The sequence below is a fragment of the Suricata suricatta genome, chromosome 5, assembly GCF_006229205.1.
Source record: "Suricata suricatta isolate VVHF042 chromosome 5, meerkat_22Aug2017_6uvM2_HiC, whole genome shotgun sequence".
Lineage (NCBI taxonomy): Eukaryota > Metazoa > Chordata > Mammalia > Carnivora > Herpestidae > Suricata > Suricata suricatta.
Window position 1 is genome coordinate 69,378,274 of NC_043704.1, and position 19,090 is coordinate 69,397,363.

The 19,090-nt window shown below is 44.4% G+C and overlaps 1 protein-coding gene and 1 long non-coding RNA gene across 2 annotated transcripts in view; one reads left to right on the forward strand and one right to left on the reverse strand.

The window, feature by feature from the left end:
* Positions 1 to 19,090, forward strand: part of KALRN (kalirin RhoGEF kinase) — a 609,954-nt gene that overhangs the window by 239,975 nt on the left and 350,889 nt on the right. The window contains exon 6 of the mRNA XM_029938721.1: positions 14,342 to 14,464. Within this exon, the coding sequence (XP_029794581.1) occupies positions 14,342 to 14,464 (123 nt within the window). The remainder of the gene's footprint in view (positions 1 to 14,341; positions 14,465 to 19,090) is intronic.
* Positions 1,498 to 10,079, reverse strand: LOC115291823. Its single transcript, XR_003908687.1, has 3 exons — positions 10,001 to 10,079; positions 6,366 to 6,515; positions 1,498 to 1,718 (listed from the first exon to the last, which is right to left on the reverse strand). It is a non-coding gene; the product is annotated as an uncharacterized LOC115291823 (long non-coding RNA).

The window sequence follows — 19,090 nt, forward strand, 5'->3', positions numbered from 1 at the left end:
AACCCTGCTTTACTCATTCTTCCCTCTTGGAAGTGGTCTTCTCTCCTCTGGGCATCTTCCTATAGCCATTATCCATGCCCCTCAACTGGACTATTCCAACTCCTCCTGTATTGTGGCTTTACGCTCAGAGGCCTCATTTTCCCCAATATATTGCACATTTCTGGAGGTCAGGCCCAATGTTTTAGATACTTCTCTGTTCCCCAGAGGCACACAGTCAGCGCCAAATAAAGAGCAGACCGTGGCACAGTCCATGCTCACTAGGCTGCCTGATGGATCAGAACTTTTGCGTGCATTCTGAGCTGGCACGAGAGCACCACCTACTGCTGAGTGGTTTCAAAGGACGCCGCTCCAGGGCCCTCCCTTAAAACTAGGGTTTTAGTAACTTTCATCTTGCAGTGCCCAGAAAGATTGGGAGGCAGGGCTCCCACTTCTGGTCTTTTTATACTAATCCAAGGGTGAGAAGATGAGGTGGCAGTGGGAGTAGAAAAGAGAGGGGCAAACTCTGGAGACACACTAAGGGAAAGGAAGTGGGACCAGGTGACCTATGGGATGCTGGGGAGGAAAGGGAGCTAAGATAACGACCAGGCCCTCACCTCATGACAGCAGGATTGGGGGCTGGGGGTGCAAATAAATCCCAGAAACATTTTGGGAGAAGGATGGGTGACTAAATTAAATTTAAATTTCTTTGAAGGCACAGAAGCGTGACAGGAGTGGTGATCAGGCTACTAAAAACATTATGCCGTGAGTGGTCCCATTACTACATTTCTGCCCTACTCACAGGGCCAAGGGCACTAACTGAACCCAGGAGTTCTCTACAGTCCTCTGCATATGAGGACTGCATTTTGTTAAAGAAATGGAAGGTTTTGAGGAGTGATTGGGCCCTTCATTCTGTAAGTTCTTCCTGAGCACCTGCAGGGTATTTTCTGCCAGGTGGGGTCTGGAAGCAGGAAGCATGACCAAGTCTCTCTTCCTTGATGTGCCTGATTCTGGCTCCTGTGCTGCCCCTTGCCTGCCCTGGACTTCACTGCCAAAGCTGCAGGAAGAGGGCAAAGGGGGAGTGCCAGCCTTCTTCCTCAGGGGTGGGGGGAGCTCAGACCCACCTAGCACACACCCCTTCAGCACAGCAGCTGCCCCCTTCCCTCAGAGACAGACCCCTGAGGGGAGGGCCACCTCCTCCTTAGCCCATGTGGAATTTTTTCCCCAGATGTGCAAGTGATTGGCACAGCCGATTTTAGGATGCGTGGGAGGACTGGATGAGAACATCCAGCAGACGCTCCATTTTTGCAGCAACAATAATAGTTACCATTTACTGAGTGCATCCTGTATGCCAGGAACAAGCATTAGCTCATCTAAATTAACTTGCCAAGGGGCCAGATCTCAGTTTATGCCTAAATTTAGCTTTGGGATAAAGTTGGGCACTCTTCTCAACTTGGATTAAATAGAGTTTGACCTCTTCAATTCTACATTTTGGGAAGTAAGTGAAGCACATTTTCTCACTCCATTGCTGAGAATATTTTATCAGCATCTGTGGTTCAGATGGAAGGAATTTGGCCACTCAGAGTCAATATCCCAGGGCTGCCTGGGCTGACTCCTGGCTTGGTTGGTCCTGTTTCTTGTCTGCTTGACTTGCCGGCTCCTGGATGACCGTTCCTTCCCCACAGGGAGGGTTTTGTGTGTATTGCCAGTGCTGCAGGGGATCTGGTCCGTCCAGGCGCAGACTGAAAATGAGAAACACACAAAAACAACCCTTATTTGAAGTCTGAAAAGGTGTATATTAATTGTGGACTTGGTGAGACTTTTCGCTCCATCACTTAGTGTGAGGAAGGCATGGGTGATGACCGTGGCCTTTTAAGACCTAATGCGGGCACGTGCTTCTCTAGGCAGGGCTGAGCTACGGCTCATTGTTAAGGGCAGTGTGTGATTTGAAGTTCTGCAGCCTGAGTTTCTCTAATCAGAAAGCAACGACTTTTTGTGACTGCTGGCTTATCCTGCTAAACCCAGGGGAAGCAGAAAAGGATTTGTATGCATTCAGCATCTATTATGTGTTATATTCCGTGCTGAGCGCCTTTAATGCATTATTCTTATCTCCTCCTTCATATTTATGTTTTTGACCCAGACATCGAAGGGGTCGTTAGAACAAGGAGTGTGGGGGGAGGGAGTGGGCAAGGAGAACCATCAATCAGTGACGTCTGTAATGTGCTAGTTGATTTTGTGTTGTGAGATCAGGACTGCTCGGACTCCCCTTTACAAGAGGGAAATCATTGTCTATCTGGGGGCCTCAGGGTAGACACCCAGTAAGGGTTAAAAACAGATTTGACCGTTTTACTGCCCTTCACTGGTTCCCCGCTGCACACTGAATAAAGGCCAGTTTCTCTGCTTTTCAACCTTCACCCCTTTGTGACCTGGCTGCTCCCTGATCTTTTGTCCTCCTTTCTCACTGCCTCTCACTTCTGGAGCTCTGTTTACCTCCTCTCTATTCCATATTTTAAGCTTCCAGGCCTTTGCTCAAGTTATGTCATCTCATTAAGGTGCTTCCATCCACATCTTCATCTGACCAAATCCTTCTGTCTTTCAACTCTTGTTCAGCTGTTGCCACTTTCTAGAAGCCATTCATGTTTTTCCATCCCTCTATCTCCACCAGATGGGACAGGGCTCCTCTGTTGTCTGCTCATGGTATATATTTTTCACACTTAAAGTTGACAGACTGTTGATTACATTTGCCTCCCTCACTAGCCTCTGACATTGCTGTTTATCATTAATCTCTAATCCAATGTCCAGAATACAGTGAGTACTCACTAAGTAAATAAAATACTAAGCATCATGAGCATGTGACTATATCATGATGCTCTGGGGTACAAGAAACAGAAAACTGGAAACTCTGTTTCAGTGTTCCATCTTTTAATTCATTTTTCCCTTTCCTTCCTGTACTCTTTATGTTAATCATGATTATCTTGAAAGTGTTACCTGCTAATTCATAGCCTGGTCATCTCTGGGTCTGTTTTTATTGCCTTTTGTTTTTTGATTATCCATCACTTTTCTCTGTGTCCTCTCATGGCTTTTAATTTTATACTGGATATTGCAGATGATGCATTGTCGAGACTCTGGATTAGGTTATCTCCTTCTAACCTTTAAGTTTTGTTCTGGGATGCAGTTAAATTACTTGCAGATCTTGATCCTACTGAGCGTTGGTTTAGGCTTTGCTATGACAGATCTACTTCCACCTTTTTATTAATCCAAGAGTAGGCCCTTATTCTTAGGATGAGGTTTCTACTCCTGTATCTTGGTTCTTTCTGGGGACCAAACTCAAAGCCCAGAGTGTACATCAAAGTCTCTTCATATGGTTTGAATTAGAGGTCCCAACATTTCCCCAGTACTGTGTAACCTAATATTTCTGTTCAGCTTTCAGTATCTTCTACCTCCTGCAGCTATTCTCTGCTAGACTTTCTGAAGTCTTACCTTGTATGTGCACAGGATTTGGCCAAAGACTTAAAGGAAATTTTAATGAAGATTTTTTAGGGCTCCTTCTCTTAGTTCCCTCTTTTCTAATATCCTGTCACCAAAATTCCAACCACCTTTCCAGCTCTGAACTCTAAATCTGTTTTTTTATACCCATCAAAACTGCTGCTCTCCCCTCAGCTTCTATTTCTCTGTTCCACAGGGGGCTTTCATTATGTGCTTCTCTTCCTTCATGCATAATTGGTCTATGTTGGTTGTTGACTTGTGCTTCCAAATAGTTTATAGATGGTAGAGTCAAGTGTGATAACAACTCCCCTGTAATGGACGGATCATGAGTCTCCACATGCACCATTTAAATAAAAAATGCAGGTGCATTAGAATCACCTAGAGAGTGCCTACTAAATCAGAATCTTAAAAGCAAAGTTTAGGAAGTTGTATTTTTTATAAAAACACTTCAGCTAGTTATGAATTAAGCCTAGGTTTGTGAACTTCTGCTGCAGTAGATTCCATAGCAGTGAGTTTGGAGGAAAGAGAAATCAGTATGGGTTCAGTTGGTCAAAGAAGGCATGATGAGGAGATGACACTTTAATTGCATTTCAAAGGATGGGAATAATTTGGGTATTTAGTGTGAAGCATTTCATAGGGGGAAAGATGTAGCATAAATATAGGGATGGGAATGAGCATGGTATGATGTATCTGCATGGCAGTGAATAGCATATGGCTGGAAAAGATGTTTGGTATGGGACAGTGGTGTGAAATAATAGGGAAAAGCAGATTTGGACCAGTTGAGGAGGGAGGGAGTGTCTTGAATGCCAGAACAAGGAAATTGGATTTTGTTTGCATTATAGACAACAGCAGCGATAATTGTGTGAATGTGTGTGTGTGTGTGTGCACACACATGTGTGTTTTGACATGTTGAAAGAAGTATATTAGAGCAATGAACCTGGTAGGGGCAGGTGGCTTGGCATAAGGGAGAAAATGTAGTCCAGGGAGACCAGAATGGGAGTGATTGTAGTAATATAGGAAGGAGAGGCTGGGCAGTGGGTAATAGCAGTAATGAAAAATAAAGGGTGTATATCAGAGTTATTTGAGGAAAGAAAGAACAAACGGGATCTGAGAGATGAGGTAAAGGTGTAGGAAGTCAGAAGAAGGTAATAGTTTTCATAGAAAAGACAATAGTTGGAGATGCTGCCTTGGGATATTCATACTAAGTTGAGTCACTAAGAATAGTCTGAAATTTAAGTGTTTATTTGGGAGACAGTTTGGTAGTGATTTAAAAGCATGGACTTTGGAGTCATGCAGACCTAGATTTGAGTCTTCAATATTCCATTTGAGTTTTCATTAGGTCACTTTGGCCAAGTCATGAAGTCTCTTTGAACCTGTTTCTTCAGCTACAAAAAAAATGAGGTGGTGATGATGGTATCCTCTAGCTCGCAGGGCTGAGGATTGAGACAGTGTTTATGAAGTTCATTGTGCAGAGCCTGACATGTACTTATTGTTGTCAGTTATCTGGGAAATTATGGTTAGAGGGCATCTCAGAACCAGGAAATTGGATGGTATTTGGGCTCAGATGGGCACTAGATTCTAAACTGATCCTCATCACTTACAAAGCTGTGGGATCTTTGACAATTTGCTTCAACTCTTCACACTGAGTTTTCGGCATGTTTAAAATGGATTGAACAATACTTTCTTTGTAGCATTATTATAAGGTCTGCATGAGGTCATCTATTGAAGTTCTTGGTGTGGTACCTCAAGTACAGCTTGGCACATGAATCAGGGAACACTACTCGTGTTGTTGAAGATGTGAGCCTGGATGGATGTTCAGGTGGGCAGACCCTGGTGAATAAAAGGCAGACGGCCATGTCTTGAGACCATCTCAGTAAAGGTGTGAAGGACATAAAAGGAAGTCGTGAAGGGGCAGCTAGAGAAGTGGGAGGCATATTTGGATAGGTCAGCATAGGACTGGACAATTGGTCAGCTTTCACAATGAGAGTGTTTCTATTGTGTTTGTCATGTGGAGCCGTGAGGTGTCAGGGAAGAGTGTGAGTGTAGATGTGCTTGTGCCCCAGGGAGAATTCCACTTGGGGTAGAGGCCTGTGAAAGCAGGAGTGGAATCTGGGCATTCTGTAAATGACCAGGTGCAGTTGCCAGAGAAGGGGAGTTTCAGAAAGGCCCATGTTGATTCTGAGGTGAGACCAAAGGGAAGGAGGAGTGGTAGAACCAAGAACTCAGAAAAGAGGAGATGGTTGGTTTTCACTGTGGGGGCAGACTTGAGGAAGTAGGAATGGTAGCCCCTGTTACAAGGCGTTAGGGAGGGAGTGGGTGGAGGGAAGACAAAGGTCAAGGGCAGAATGTACTTCTAGAAGTTCGGTGATAACACACAGGGTAGCTGGAGTAAAGCTCTGAGCACATTGGAAGTGTAGCAACAGTGTTAAGAGCATCAGCACCTGGGTTTGAATCTCACCTCTTCCACTTATTAGCTGTGTGGCTTTGGCCAAACTAATTAGCTTCTCTGTGCCCTAATTTCACAGTCTGTTAAATTGAAATGAAAATATTGGGGGATAATATAGGGGAGATAATTATGAGATGAGGAGGATTGGATAGGTTAACATGTAAGTGCTTAGAACAGTGCCTAGCACATAGGGAGCATTCAACAAATATTAGATGCTATTATTGTTACTACTATCATTACTCTGTCACTGAAAGAAATTGAGAATGGGAGAGCAAGATGGAGAAAGAAGGCAAGATGAGAAGAGGCACAGTACTGTTGTTCATATAGTTTGGCTCTGAAATTTGGAGACAGCACCTACCAAGGAGTCTCCTTAGACTCTACCAAACACTGACTGCAAGATGGGTCACATTTCACACTGATCTACTCAGGATGATATACTATGGGAACCGTGACTTACCAAGCGGACAGTCTTTGCAGCAGTCCGGCTCAGGTGCAAGGAGATAAGATGCACGGGGGGCAGCTGCAGAAGGTGTCATGGCTTAAACTCCATTCCCCATGGGAGCCAAAAGGTTTTGTAGCAGCCTCATTGGCACAGCTTCCAGGGTCCCTGTCATGGGCATGCCATTAACATGAATTATCAAACTCGGGGAAGCCTAAGGTATGGTTTCCCCATCAGGTGTTTACAGTTCGTTGATTGTCCTTCCAGTCTAGATAGTTTACCAGTCACGGTGGCTGTTCTTACCATAGGCAACATGCTGTCACATATTGTCTTTACCTGTTTCCAGGGAAACAGAATTGAGATATTAAATGAAGTTCAGATTATCATGCAGAAGGGGAAAGATATTGTTGACCTCTTGCTCATATTGGCCTTTTTCATAGAGAAACTGGGACCATTCTAGATGTGAGTTAGAATGTTAGATCTGAGATTTGGGAATTAGGGAATTTGAATATGGAAAGCGTAAGAAATGTGTTAGGGGCTTGATAGCATGTCTACCAGTCAGAGACAGAACAGCCTGGTCAGTGAAACTGTTTTGTGGCCTGGTTGATTCAGTGAGAGGGTCTCCCAGGGAACCAGGCTGAGCCATCCTCCCTAGAGCAGCTGAGTTTATGGTAGAAGACGAAAAATGGCTTGTCTTCTATATAACATATAGAAGTGTAGCCATTGACATGCTGAAAGCCTAAAGGGAGACAGGCAGAGCCCAGAGCACCTCCTCTTCCTCCGTAGATAGTTATTGACACCTAGAGTATATCATGCACAGGTCCAAACTGCCTACTCTTTACCAGAATAAAGGTTTTTGAGAACCCTGAGTGCCCATGGCCTGCCAGCCTTGTGGACACAGATGAGGTGACCTGTCAAAGTCTCTCCAGTGAGAAATTCTGGGAACCTAGAAACTAGGTCCATATTTGAGGTCCTTTATTTTTTCTTCTTTTGCTCCTTTTTCCTTTAGCAGGAAAGCTTGCAATCGTAGGAGAGTGGATAATTACAAGCCAGCGTTGAAGGGTCTTAAGGGTCCTGGGGTCTGCATGTTGCTCTGTTTACATGAGAATATATGCCCCCTCGTGAGTCAGAGTTCACATGAACGCAGAATTGTAAGCTGGGGAGATTAGTCTTTGGTTCCCATGCCCTTCTCATTCCTTCTTCCTTTCCACCTCTCTTGTCCAGTGCTCCTCTGCCACCACAGTTTGGATCTCAGCCCTGGGTCATGCTCACAAAGGGCCTTGCTTTCTCATTGAGCTGTTTCTATATCCAGGGCAAACTAATTCCAGGGGGGGCTGTGGGAATGATGCATTTTAATAGGAGTCTCTCCTGAGTAAAAAGCTGTGAAGAGCCAAAGGGATGGAGCCTAACAGTGACAGAGGTGGGGGGCGGGGGGCGTGCAGAGAGGATAAGGAAGGTAAGGTCTGGAAGCAAGGCAGGAGAGAGTGGGGTCCTGGTCCGGCCACACCAGTAGGGCCGGAGGGCACCAGTGCCCTCAGGCAGAATCCTTAGACAGTGTACAAGTCTCTGAGTTCTGTGTGGGCAAGGGCACCCACAGCGCCCCTCTGCGTATGTGAAAGTGGAGGCACTGGGAAGATGCACAGGTGTCCCTAGGCCATGTCTACGCAGTACCCTGTGGTCACTTGGAATGCATCGTGGGGAGAGGGCTGGCGCTGTGTTTATATAGGAGGTGTGGGTATGATTCCTATTAGCCCATGGTGATTTTGCAGTAAGGTGACCCTACTGCAATTTTAAATCCATACCTTTCATCTGTTTTGTGCTCTAAATGAAAACATTAGGGTAATATGTACACTAGAATATGTTCACTATATCAATTTTAAAATCTATCAGGTATGCAGCACTTAAAGCATAAAATGATTATCTTATTTGAATCCCACTATTACCCAAAGGTTAAAATAGTATAAATTGTTATCCCATTTTGCAGATAAAGAAATGGATGCTTGGACCAATAATCTAACTTCCTGAAGTTTTTATAGCAGAATCTGTATTCGAACCCAAGATTTGGAGGTTGTGTTCTTTGTACTCTAATATATATGAAAATTTGTTGTGGAATGGACCACACACCCACGGGTCCAAGATGTAGCCGGTTCACCAGCAAGGAGCTGTGAGCACTGTTTGGGGCGTAAGCTTTACCAGCTGGGTCATGCCTGTGTACCAGCAGGGCCAAGGAGACACAGATGATGTTGGAATGTATGTATTTAGGCAAAGAAAATCCATTGGTTGCCTTCTATCCTCTTAATCAACTTACCAAAGCTGAATATGAGCAACTTGCGAAAACCAATATAATCTATAGTTATAGATAATATAAAATATTAACAGTAGGTGGTAAGGTGGTTTGAAAGTTACAACTCTAAATCAGATGCCATTGCTAATTTTGGCAAATGAAGGAAAATAAGCCCAAGATCCTTATTTAATTTACTTGCTTCATGAAATAGTTTATGCTTCATTAAAAACAGAACAGAACAATAGTAACCTTTTAGCTATCCCTATTTTTATAAGAAAAGGAGGAAAAGGTTTCTGTTTATTTTCCTAATTTGCATTTAAATAGATTCTTTTTTGTCATTTATCACATACTAAGAACCAGATTTTTATATTTCCACTAAATTGTAGCCAGCATGAAAAAACTTACTTAGTTTAGTTAAAAGCAAAACATGAAAAGAAAAAGACCCCCCAAATCCAAGTAGCTTACATGTAACATCTCTCTTCTTAATGAGACAAAACTATGTTAGTTTTCAAACAAAGAGATAAAATTTCATTATTGAGACATGAGCTTTCCTCTTAGAGGAATTTTGTTGCTATATTAAATTTTGTACTACCATTTGTAGCTTCTCAAAAAAAAAAGATCAAAATGTTTGAAACTACTGTGGAGATGTTTTGTTTAGCTTTTTTTTTTTTTTCCTTTTAGCTTTTTGGGTCAGTGTAGTTCAAATGTCTTCCAGAGAGCCCAATTCCAATAGATCAAATCATAAAATGACCTGGCTGGAATGGAGCTTAGAAAGGGCCCGCTTGTCTGAGGATTAGCAACCCCAGAGCCTGTGGCCAACTCATGCATGTCTTCATTCACTTGGGAAGTATTTATTGAGAGTAAGTGAGCTGTTTGAATCAGCCATCCCCAGGCCCCAGGACGGGGTGAGGGGAGAGAAGCAGGCTGGGTATTGGAGAGTGAATGGCTTCATGTGAGAGATTGCACCTTACCTTATCTGGAACCCCACAGAGCCCTGGTGGCTGCCTTTTGTGGGGTAACTCCCCTGGGGAGCCCAGGCACAAGGGGTCTAACAGCTGTGTGCAGCAAGCAGGGCAATGTCCCAAGAGCCTGGCTCAACAGGCACTCAGTGAATGTGCCCTGGGTGTAGTGAATGAATTCTAGGCCCTGGGGTTCACTTCTCTGAGCCCAATCTATAAAACAGTCCTAATGGACACAGTGAGATGATGTGTTTGAATGGACAGGTTAGGGAGAAGTCAAAGTGTGTCCTGAGGAACCTTCATCCCTTGACCTCAAAGACGTCAGTGTCCCAAATCCTTGAGGGGGAAGGGATAAAATGGGCAGTTAGTTAGACCTGAACTAGAGGCAAGGACAGTGATAAATAGATTACACTTGAGAAGCCTTGATGAGGGTCTTCCAAGAGCTTGGGCCTGGCAGCTCCAGAGCCACAGGGCAGGGCTGGCTCCTCTCTTCCCCTTTGCCCCAGGGTAAACCTAGACTCATCACAATGCATTTGTGTTGTGAGTACAGCCCTGCCCCCATGGAGAGGAGTGGCCATGAAGATTCTGGTAGTAACCTTGTAGGCTCAAAAACTCCCCCTCCCAACCTGTGAAAGGAGTCCCCCAAATGATGAGAAGCAGCATCCATTAGAGACCACCCTGCCGTATATACATTTGGCTGTACCACACCACTCCAGAAAGGCCCACTGAACATCCATTCCCAAACAACTTAGGGGCCAGTTCCACCTCTCGGAACCCGCCTGCTCTCCCTCCCCTAGATGGTGTACTGTTGCTCTAACAAACTGTTTTCTGCTTTCACTTTGGGCACCGACCCCCAATCCTTTATTGCGTTGGTGCCAAGAGCTGAGACATGCTTTTTGCACTGACAGGCATTTTGGACTCTAACACACCAGACAAATGTCAGGGCTGAGACTAAGCCTTTCTCTGGCTACCAAATAACACCAGTTTTCTCACTGTCATTCTTTTCTTCAAATGTTAGAAATGTAAATTGCAGCAATGAATATACCTTCTGATCCAGGAGACTTATTAAAACTATTTTATTCTTAAGGAAAAAATAATGCATTCCATAAATTTCTGAATTGGGCTGAACGTAAAACCAGGAGCTTACCTCCTTTCAGGGAATCACTTATCCCTTGAAAATGAGGAGAAACCCAGAAATGAGACTTTCCCAGTCTCGTGGGTACATAGTGACAGACCCAGGCTTGGAACCAGCCCAGTCCAGTCCGCATCCCACTCAGTGCACACATGCAAATGAATGCACGCACACATGCACATGTGACTGCATTCTCTCCACAGCCAGTTGCATTGAATGCAGAAGGAATGATGGTGACCCTTGCAGATAGCCAGGCTTGCTATTTGGCAAGTACTGTCTATTGGGCATAGACACAGGCCCAGAGAAGACTTGAGACTATCTCTTAGGAAATAGCCACCTTGGAGAGACTCTGGTTTCTGATGTCACATGGGACTATCTGGTCCCCAGAGTAGGTCTTTATCTTTCTTCCTGAGATATGTGTCACCTCTTTGGTGCTCTGCCTCCAGCACCACTGATCTTGCCAGAACCCCCAGCCAGCAGAGAGCTGCTGGTGTGCTCCATAATGGAGGCAGAATTGAGGAATGGCCTGGGAGGGGACATTGTGTGAGAAACCCATTCAGAGAGGTGCCTGGTTTCTCCAGCACTCCCTACACTTGCCTGTCTTTTCATTCCCTTCTCTTCTTTTTTTCCAGCCTGACCGGCCCCTGTCCAGCCATCCCTGCTCTGTAGTCCAGCAGGGACCTGGCACCAGGCAATCTAATCATTCTGGTACTCCACGTAACTCCACTGTTTATTTGCATATCTAAATAGTCATTTAACAGAAAATACAGGGAAGGTCACTTCTCTGCCACTGGGATATCCAAGAAAGCATATGGAGTGAGTGCTTTTCATCAAGTTCCAAGGACTTGAGGCATTTCAGATTTTCATTAACTTTATTGATTCTTTTGTCAATAAAGAAAAGAGATGAGAAATTATTTTAAAATGGGGTTGAGAGGCAGAATTTTAAAGATCAAAAATTACAGAATAAGATTCCTCTACACTCCTGGGGCCCTTGTCTTCTTTTTTCCTTTGTCCTTAGTAATCACTGCAGAGAAAAGGGCAGCCCTGACCTGTGCCAGCACCCTGGGGATGACTGCAGCTGGTGGCCCCAGGCTGGTGCACACAGCAGGTGTTGACCCACACCTGCAGGAGCCCCCGCCTGAAACAGCCTCTGATACTCAAAAGAGAGAGTGATACTTTCATTCTTCCTTGACTATCCAGAGAGGTACCTAGGGGTGATCTGGGTAATTCAAAAGGGAGAATCACCTCCAAACCATGCATGTTTGCCTTTGGAAGTTGATGTGTTTATACTTAAGTGAGTTGTCACAGCCTTGACAGCTCTCTCCTGACCTCCCAATAAAGAAGTCTAACTGCCCACAGTGCACCTCTGCTTGAAACTCTCACCAGCCTCTCAAACTTGGCACATGTAAAACAGAACCTATCTCCTGATCTCCACCCCAGCTTCTTACCTTCCTCTTTAGATAGCACTCATGGTGGCACCCTTTCCTATGAGGACTCAGGGTGCCATGCCAGACATCTGGCTGTTTCCTACCTCTTCCTCACCCTCCCTCCCCAAATAATTGTGAGTGCTCAGTCCCTGTTCCCAGGAGCTCTCAAGCCTGCCCACTTGGCAGACTTCACTACCATGCCCCAAACCTGGGCTTCCAGGTTCTAACACCATCTCCCCCAGCCCCCATCACCAGAACAGCATCCTAACCTTTCTCTTTGCCCGGCCTCCCTCCCATCCACGTCCCACAGTGCGATCAAAACTCACATCACACTTCACTGCTCGACTTAAAACCCTCTACTGCTGCTTGTTGCCCACAGAATATAGTCCAGGTTTCTGAAAGCCTGTGTCCAGGGCTCTCCGTGGTCAGCTGCTTCGTCTACCACTCCAGCCACATCTTCTCCTCACATCAACCTCCAGAAGCACAGCTGGGATGCTTACAGAAGCTGTACATACTGGCTGTCCCAAGTTCTGCCTCTTTGGTCTTCCCGTTGCCTGGAGCTCACACCCCCTCATCTCCATCTGGCTAATTCCAGGTGACACCTCCTCTGGGAAGCCTTCTCTGCTCTTTCTTGTCTCCATTCCATTAAGGGTGGGTGCTAGCTTGGTAGAACATATGGGACTTTATCTTGATAGATTTTTTTCAAGTCATGATTTTAATCAAGTCCTATGCCAAGTTGTACTAACATTATATCTGAGTCCTTATCTGCTTTCCATACCAGCCTTTAAACCACTTAAGCCCAAGAACCATATTTTAGTCACTCTTGTTTTCCATTGCCTTGGACAGTACCTGGCACATAGAAAGTGTGTTGTAAAGTAAAAGGTTGAATATAACTGAAAAAGCAAATTCACTTTGCTGTTCAAAGGGGAATAACAAACGAGTCTCTGTTCTGCCTCCAGGAAGGGTGGAACAATCTTTGCAGCTTCTCAGCCTGCACCTGTGCTCAGCTCCTCTATGCTCTGCTCTGCAGCTGAGCCCATCCCAAACTATGGGGCTTCGGTCCCAAGTATAGAAGTCCTCTTTTCCAAAGGCTTCACACCTTTCCTGGGTACATCGCTTAACTGCCCTTGAATGATAAAGAGGATTTCTTGGCTCAGGTACTAGGGAAGTCCAGAGAAAAGGCAGAGACCAGGCAAAGCTCCATCAGGGATTTGCCTACTTCCTGTCATTGTTTTGGCCTCACCCTTTCTCTGCTCATCAGTTTCACCCTTAGGCTTCAGAAGAATGACTGCAACAATTTGAGGTTCAGGGTCACAATGGCAGTATCAGAGGACCAGAAATTCTATCTAAAGAACTAGGTTCTGTACTGAATTGGATAACATTCCTATTTCTGAGATAATCCCTTTGGCTGGGAAATGTCCTACACTGACTGGCTTAGATGTGGTGTCCTGAGGATGGATAGCCTTTAGAGTGATCCCTCCCTTGGAACTGGGGTTCTGGTCAACTCACCTTAATGTGTGTGGGCTAGCTGGGAGAGAGGTGGAAGCCTACATAAAAGCCCAGGGACAGAGCTAAGGAGAGGAAAATGGTTCAGCACCCACTGTGCCCCCAGCGCTCACCCTCCCCTCAAAATCCCTCCTCTTCTGATTACTAGTAGGTTGTAGCAGAAACCTTGGAACTGGGGGGCTGTGAAGTTACAAGAAGAGGTGGTTTAGTCTAGAGTCACTCCAACAGTGTGTGTGGTTGGGCGATGTGATATGGGACAGGGGCATGTTAGGGTGCCCTGTTGCTTCTCTTCTGCTAGCGCAGCAGGCAGTGGATTAAGCTTCCATGTTGTGCCCTTAGCACCGGTCCCCAAAGCAAGCATGGTGTCCTCTTGAGGCTTTTGTCAATGTTTTTCCAAAGGGGTAATAACAACAGCTTCTACCCCCATCTCCCTTATTCTCTTACTCATTTTCTCTTTTTCCCCTAGGTTCTAGAGTGTAGCACAGAGGCTAATGCATCCTTGTGCTAAAAGTGAGGGCTTTTCTGGGAGACCAGGGTGTGGACCACCTCCACTCTGAGAATGATGACTGGTTCTCACGGGGCATCAGCAGGAGGACTCTTTTTTTTTCCTCCCAGTAGCTCTAAGGGTTTTGTGCTATTGGACCCAGGCCCCTTCTGACTACTCTATACCTTCTTGTCACCTCTAGATGTTTGACTGGATAAGCCACAACAAGGAGTTATTCCTCCAGAGCCATACAGAGATCGGTGTGAGCTACCAGCATGCCCTGGACCTCCAGACACAGCACAATCACTTTGCCATGAACTCCATGGTGAGTAGAGGGCAGTTGGGGTGGGAGGACCTGGGGGGGGAAGGAGAAGGAGGGAGGGGTAGAAATAGACTTGAGAAATGAGTGAAAAGGAGGAGCTCTGAACATACGGACTCTTTAGCATTCCGTGGGGATGTGTGCAGGACGTCTGGCCAGCCCACTGTTCCTATCGTAGATATGGCATTTCTGCCTCTGGACTCTGCTTAACTTGGTGAAAGAAAGGTACCGGGGTTGTCTAAGGCATTTACTCAGCACAGGACTATAAGGGAAAGCCACCAGTTTCACTCTGCTGATTTGACCATTTTTTGGTCCCTAGCATATGTGAGTCACTGAGCTGAGATGGTGAGGGACCTCAGGCTCATTGGAAACAGTTGAGTGAATTGGGGCTGTTTAGACTGGAGCAAGGGAGCCGTAAGGGATACATAACTGCTGGCTTCAGATATGTGAAGGGCTGCCTTGGAGAGAGGAGAATAGAGTTGCCTGTGTTGGTCTAGCAGGCAGAACTGTGGGGGAGTGCAGTTGGAAGGGGAGGCAGGACATAGCTCGGGGGGCAGCAGGGGAGGGGAGGCCCTGGGAGCTAGTGAACTCCCAGGTTGAAGAGTGTTCAAGCAGATGCTGAATTCACAGAGAGATATTTGCTAGCTGTGTGGCCATATGGAATTTATTTCTCCGGGCTTCTGTTTCTTCATTTGTAAAATGGCAGTAATAGCTACCTTATAAGGTTGTTGTGAGGGTTCAGTTAGTTAATTGTAAAGCAGTTGGAGTTGTGCCTGATACATAGTAAGTTATCAGCTAATATTGGTGTTACAATAATGATGATGATGATAATGATGATGATGTAGAGGTCTAGTTCAGATAAAACCTATGATCCCTTGTAAACCTAACACTTTGGGATACTGTTTTTTAACATGTTGTTGCCCCAACACTTTATTTCAAAATCTTGTCTGCCCTTTGAACCCACTGTATTCGAAATGCCTGTAGTCTAATTATTCCTCAACTTACCTCACTCCCCTTCTTCTGCTAGCGCTTCCTAGTTGTGCTCCTGGTCAAAAAGAATAGCTCTGCACCCCCCCCCCATCCCACCATATATCTGAACACCAAAGATACCTTCTAATTTTATCCAGTGGTGCTGGAAGCGGGGCAAGTGTTAGAAAAACATAAAACATGGAGGATCACAGAGGCCAGGAAGGAAGGGAGTTTCATTTTCTACCAGGTTGTGTTAAATATGCTATGTACTGGATTTCATGTGCTGAAGAAGAAACAATTTTGGCCTTAAGCTGTTCAGTGTCTAGTTGGGGAAATAACCCAATCATGATGCAGCTTGATAGATGCAGTGATACAGCTATGCTGAGTTAATAAAGAACTCTAATATCTCAGTGCTTTAACCATAGGGGTAGGCGTTGATCCTACCATATGCCTATCACTGGCCAGCAGGAGTTCTGCTCATCACGGTCACAGGGGACCCAGGCTGGCAGAGCAGCTGCTGTCTCATGTGCTGCAGATTGCCCCGCACTCGCTGGCTCTGAAGCCTGCCTAGAAATGACACATGCCACTTTGATCACATCTTGCTAACCGACACCAGGCATACAACCACATCTAACTGGGTGGGTAGAGATGTATGTCCTACCATTTGTTAGGGAGGAGAGGGCGGGGTATTTGTGAATAGCCATAATGACTAGCACAAGGAACCATAGCAAGGTGTAAGTCAGAGATGATCATCATGAAATTAGTATAGAAAGATAACTGTGGCTACAGAATAGAAGGCTGTAGGACCAGGCAGGGAAAACATCAACACTGATTTTGATATAGGTTTTGCCTACACAGACTTGTGTCTTCGTCTGAATGTAAAGACTCATTTCCTTCTAACTAGTCTCCTATAATTATGTCTCATCCCTGGCTCACTTTAGTCACAGAGGAGCAAAGCAATTGATCACAGGTGATTAAGAATGTGAACTCAAATCTAGTCAAGTTTGATTATCTGGGTGCCTTGTGGACATCCCCTGGTGAATTTTACAAATTCTGTGCCAGAATCTCCCTGTCACCCAACTGCTTGGCCCTGAGGCAGACAAACTCATTTTAATAAGAAGCAAAGACAAACATAATTAGGGAGGTAAGTCTTCCACCAAGCCCCTCAAAACAATGAACTACAAAGCTAAATAGAGCCTTTGGCTTTGAATTATCTGCACTGCTGCTCCTCTCTGTTAATATGGATCACTGAGAGTTAATGGCACAACAGAAACCTTTCTCCTGACAAATTTACTTTGGAAGTCTCCATTTTCAGGACAAAAACAAGGGAAGAAATTTACTGAAGGGAAGCCTCTTGTGGAGCTGGGAGAGAGAGAAAAGGAGATTTAATATACAACAGCCAATTAGCATGCTCAGCCCATCTCATAGTATCCCACGGCTGGCTGTGAAGGCATGCCACACTCAGAAGCCTCCTTGCACTGATGAGGCTGGCTCTCCTCTCTGGCTGTAGGGCAAGGCAAGGGAAATCCCAGCGTTGTTTGATCAAATGGCCCAGGCACCAGTGCTTTATAAACATGGCTTTGTGCCTTTGTTAACCAGTAGGTTTACAGGTTTGTTATTAAAAGCAACTCCCACAAAGAGAAATGTCAGCATCCCAAACAGGTGAAAAGAGAGAATTATAGACTCCTTTTTTCTAGCCTGAGTGATGAATGTTGCTGCCAAGAAACAGATGAATGCAAGCAGCTACTCCTGGAGCCCAGTGACCACAGAATGATCGGCTACTCAGGGGAAGCGTGAATGTAGATTGTTCTGTAAATTTACCGAGGCATTTCTGTCTCTATTCTTGGAAATTATACACCCACCTAAACATATGCCCACACATCTGTCCATGTAAAGGTACATGTAGCATACTTTGACTCAGGTTATAGGTAAGTTCTTTGGTATTGAATCCTGTTTTACTGCTGAAATAGGCCAGTGTTTCCATACCTTTCAGGGAAGTCACAGACTCCCTTGAAATCTAATGAGGGTTTTGGGTCCTCTCCCCAGATTAATGTGTATTTGAACACATTTTTAAAGATAATTTTAGGCAATTCAAGAGTATCCTAAAGCCTTTCAGTCTGTCTTCCCAGTTTAAGATCTTAACTTGATGACTTCATTCATTCATTCATTCCACAAATAATTAAGAATCAGATACTGTGCTGGATGTTGGGCATATGTTTTGTGGAGGTGCCAGTGGAGAGACAGATGTTTAGTAAATACTCTCACCAATAAATACATAATTACAAACTAATAAGTCTTATATTGGAAGAGTAAGGTATAATATGATAGAGTATAATAAAAGGATCTGTACTTAAATTAGGGAGTCACATTTTTAAATTGACAATCAACTCCAACTTAAAGCTCATTGTTTGTTTTTTACTGATAGTAATTAATGTTCTGTGAATTAGCTCTATAATGGATCAAAGAACTTATAATTAAAGAAGCCCCAAGTATGTTGTTTTATAAATAAATATAATAAACTTATAATTTATCTTTTAAAGTTCTGTTTGTGTCTAATATTATATACTGGCTAAAGACCCAACTCCAGCTGAGGTGACTACTACTGAGAAGTAACTACATATCATTAAATCATGGAAGAAAAGCCAGAAATTTCCTAAGTTCTGTCAATGAATTGGTACCGATAAAGGCCATCAATTATTAACACACCAAGAGTGTGGGAGTGATACCCTCCTACGTAAGTTACATGAGCAACTCTGAAAGAAAAAGATTAACGTTAGTTGATCTTTGGATTTTTCCCACACATGTTCTTTTACAATTCGCTCTGGGGAATCATAATTCTTTGATTTTCAAAATAACAGTGATAATAATAATAATGATATCCCACCTACAAAACCTAGTAAGAAAATATTCTCTGGCTTCTTACAGTGCCTCAGAAAGCCAGGTTTCTGGAGCTCTTGGGGGCTGTCTTCTGGCTTAATTCTGCCTGCTGTTGTGGAAGGCTTTCTCACAAACTCTTTTCCTCTGAGTGTGGGCTTCTCCACTGGTGGGGGTGTGGACAGATGGAAGTAGAGTTGAGCTATAAAATGAAATAGAACAATCCTGTAGCCATCCATGTTCTATTTCTTCATGAAAAACACTCACAAGAGTAAATCCAAACATAATACAGTCTTATTTACAATTTTAATTAGTCGGTTCTTAGGGAAAAAGTAAATTGCTAATGGTTTCTGTCTAGAGTTTTAAAATATGAAATGATGTTCATTTTCTATTATTATGACTGTGAGGATTCACATTAGTGATAGCCATGTGCAGCTGGGTGGTAAGAATCCTCTTTGCTATAGCATGTTTGATAGCTGCTTTAATGCTATTAATTTGTTCACCAGAGGCACATATTGCCATTTGATTGTGTGTAAATCAGACCAATTGCAGCCAAGCCTGTGGTGTTATTTCTCTTTGTTTGGAGGGGAAATTACAAATGGTAGCACCAAGGAAAAGTCCAGTCTGATGCAAGAGAAATAAAGATTCTGAGGCAGGTCTCCTGCCCCTAATTTGAAATGCCTTGCTTTTCATCTGTCATATTTGGTGCTTGGCATCCCCAAACCATGATGCTGCAGCCTGTTCCCAAATCCAAATAGGGAGTACTTCCTATAATGAAAGTATTTCTCA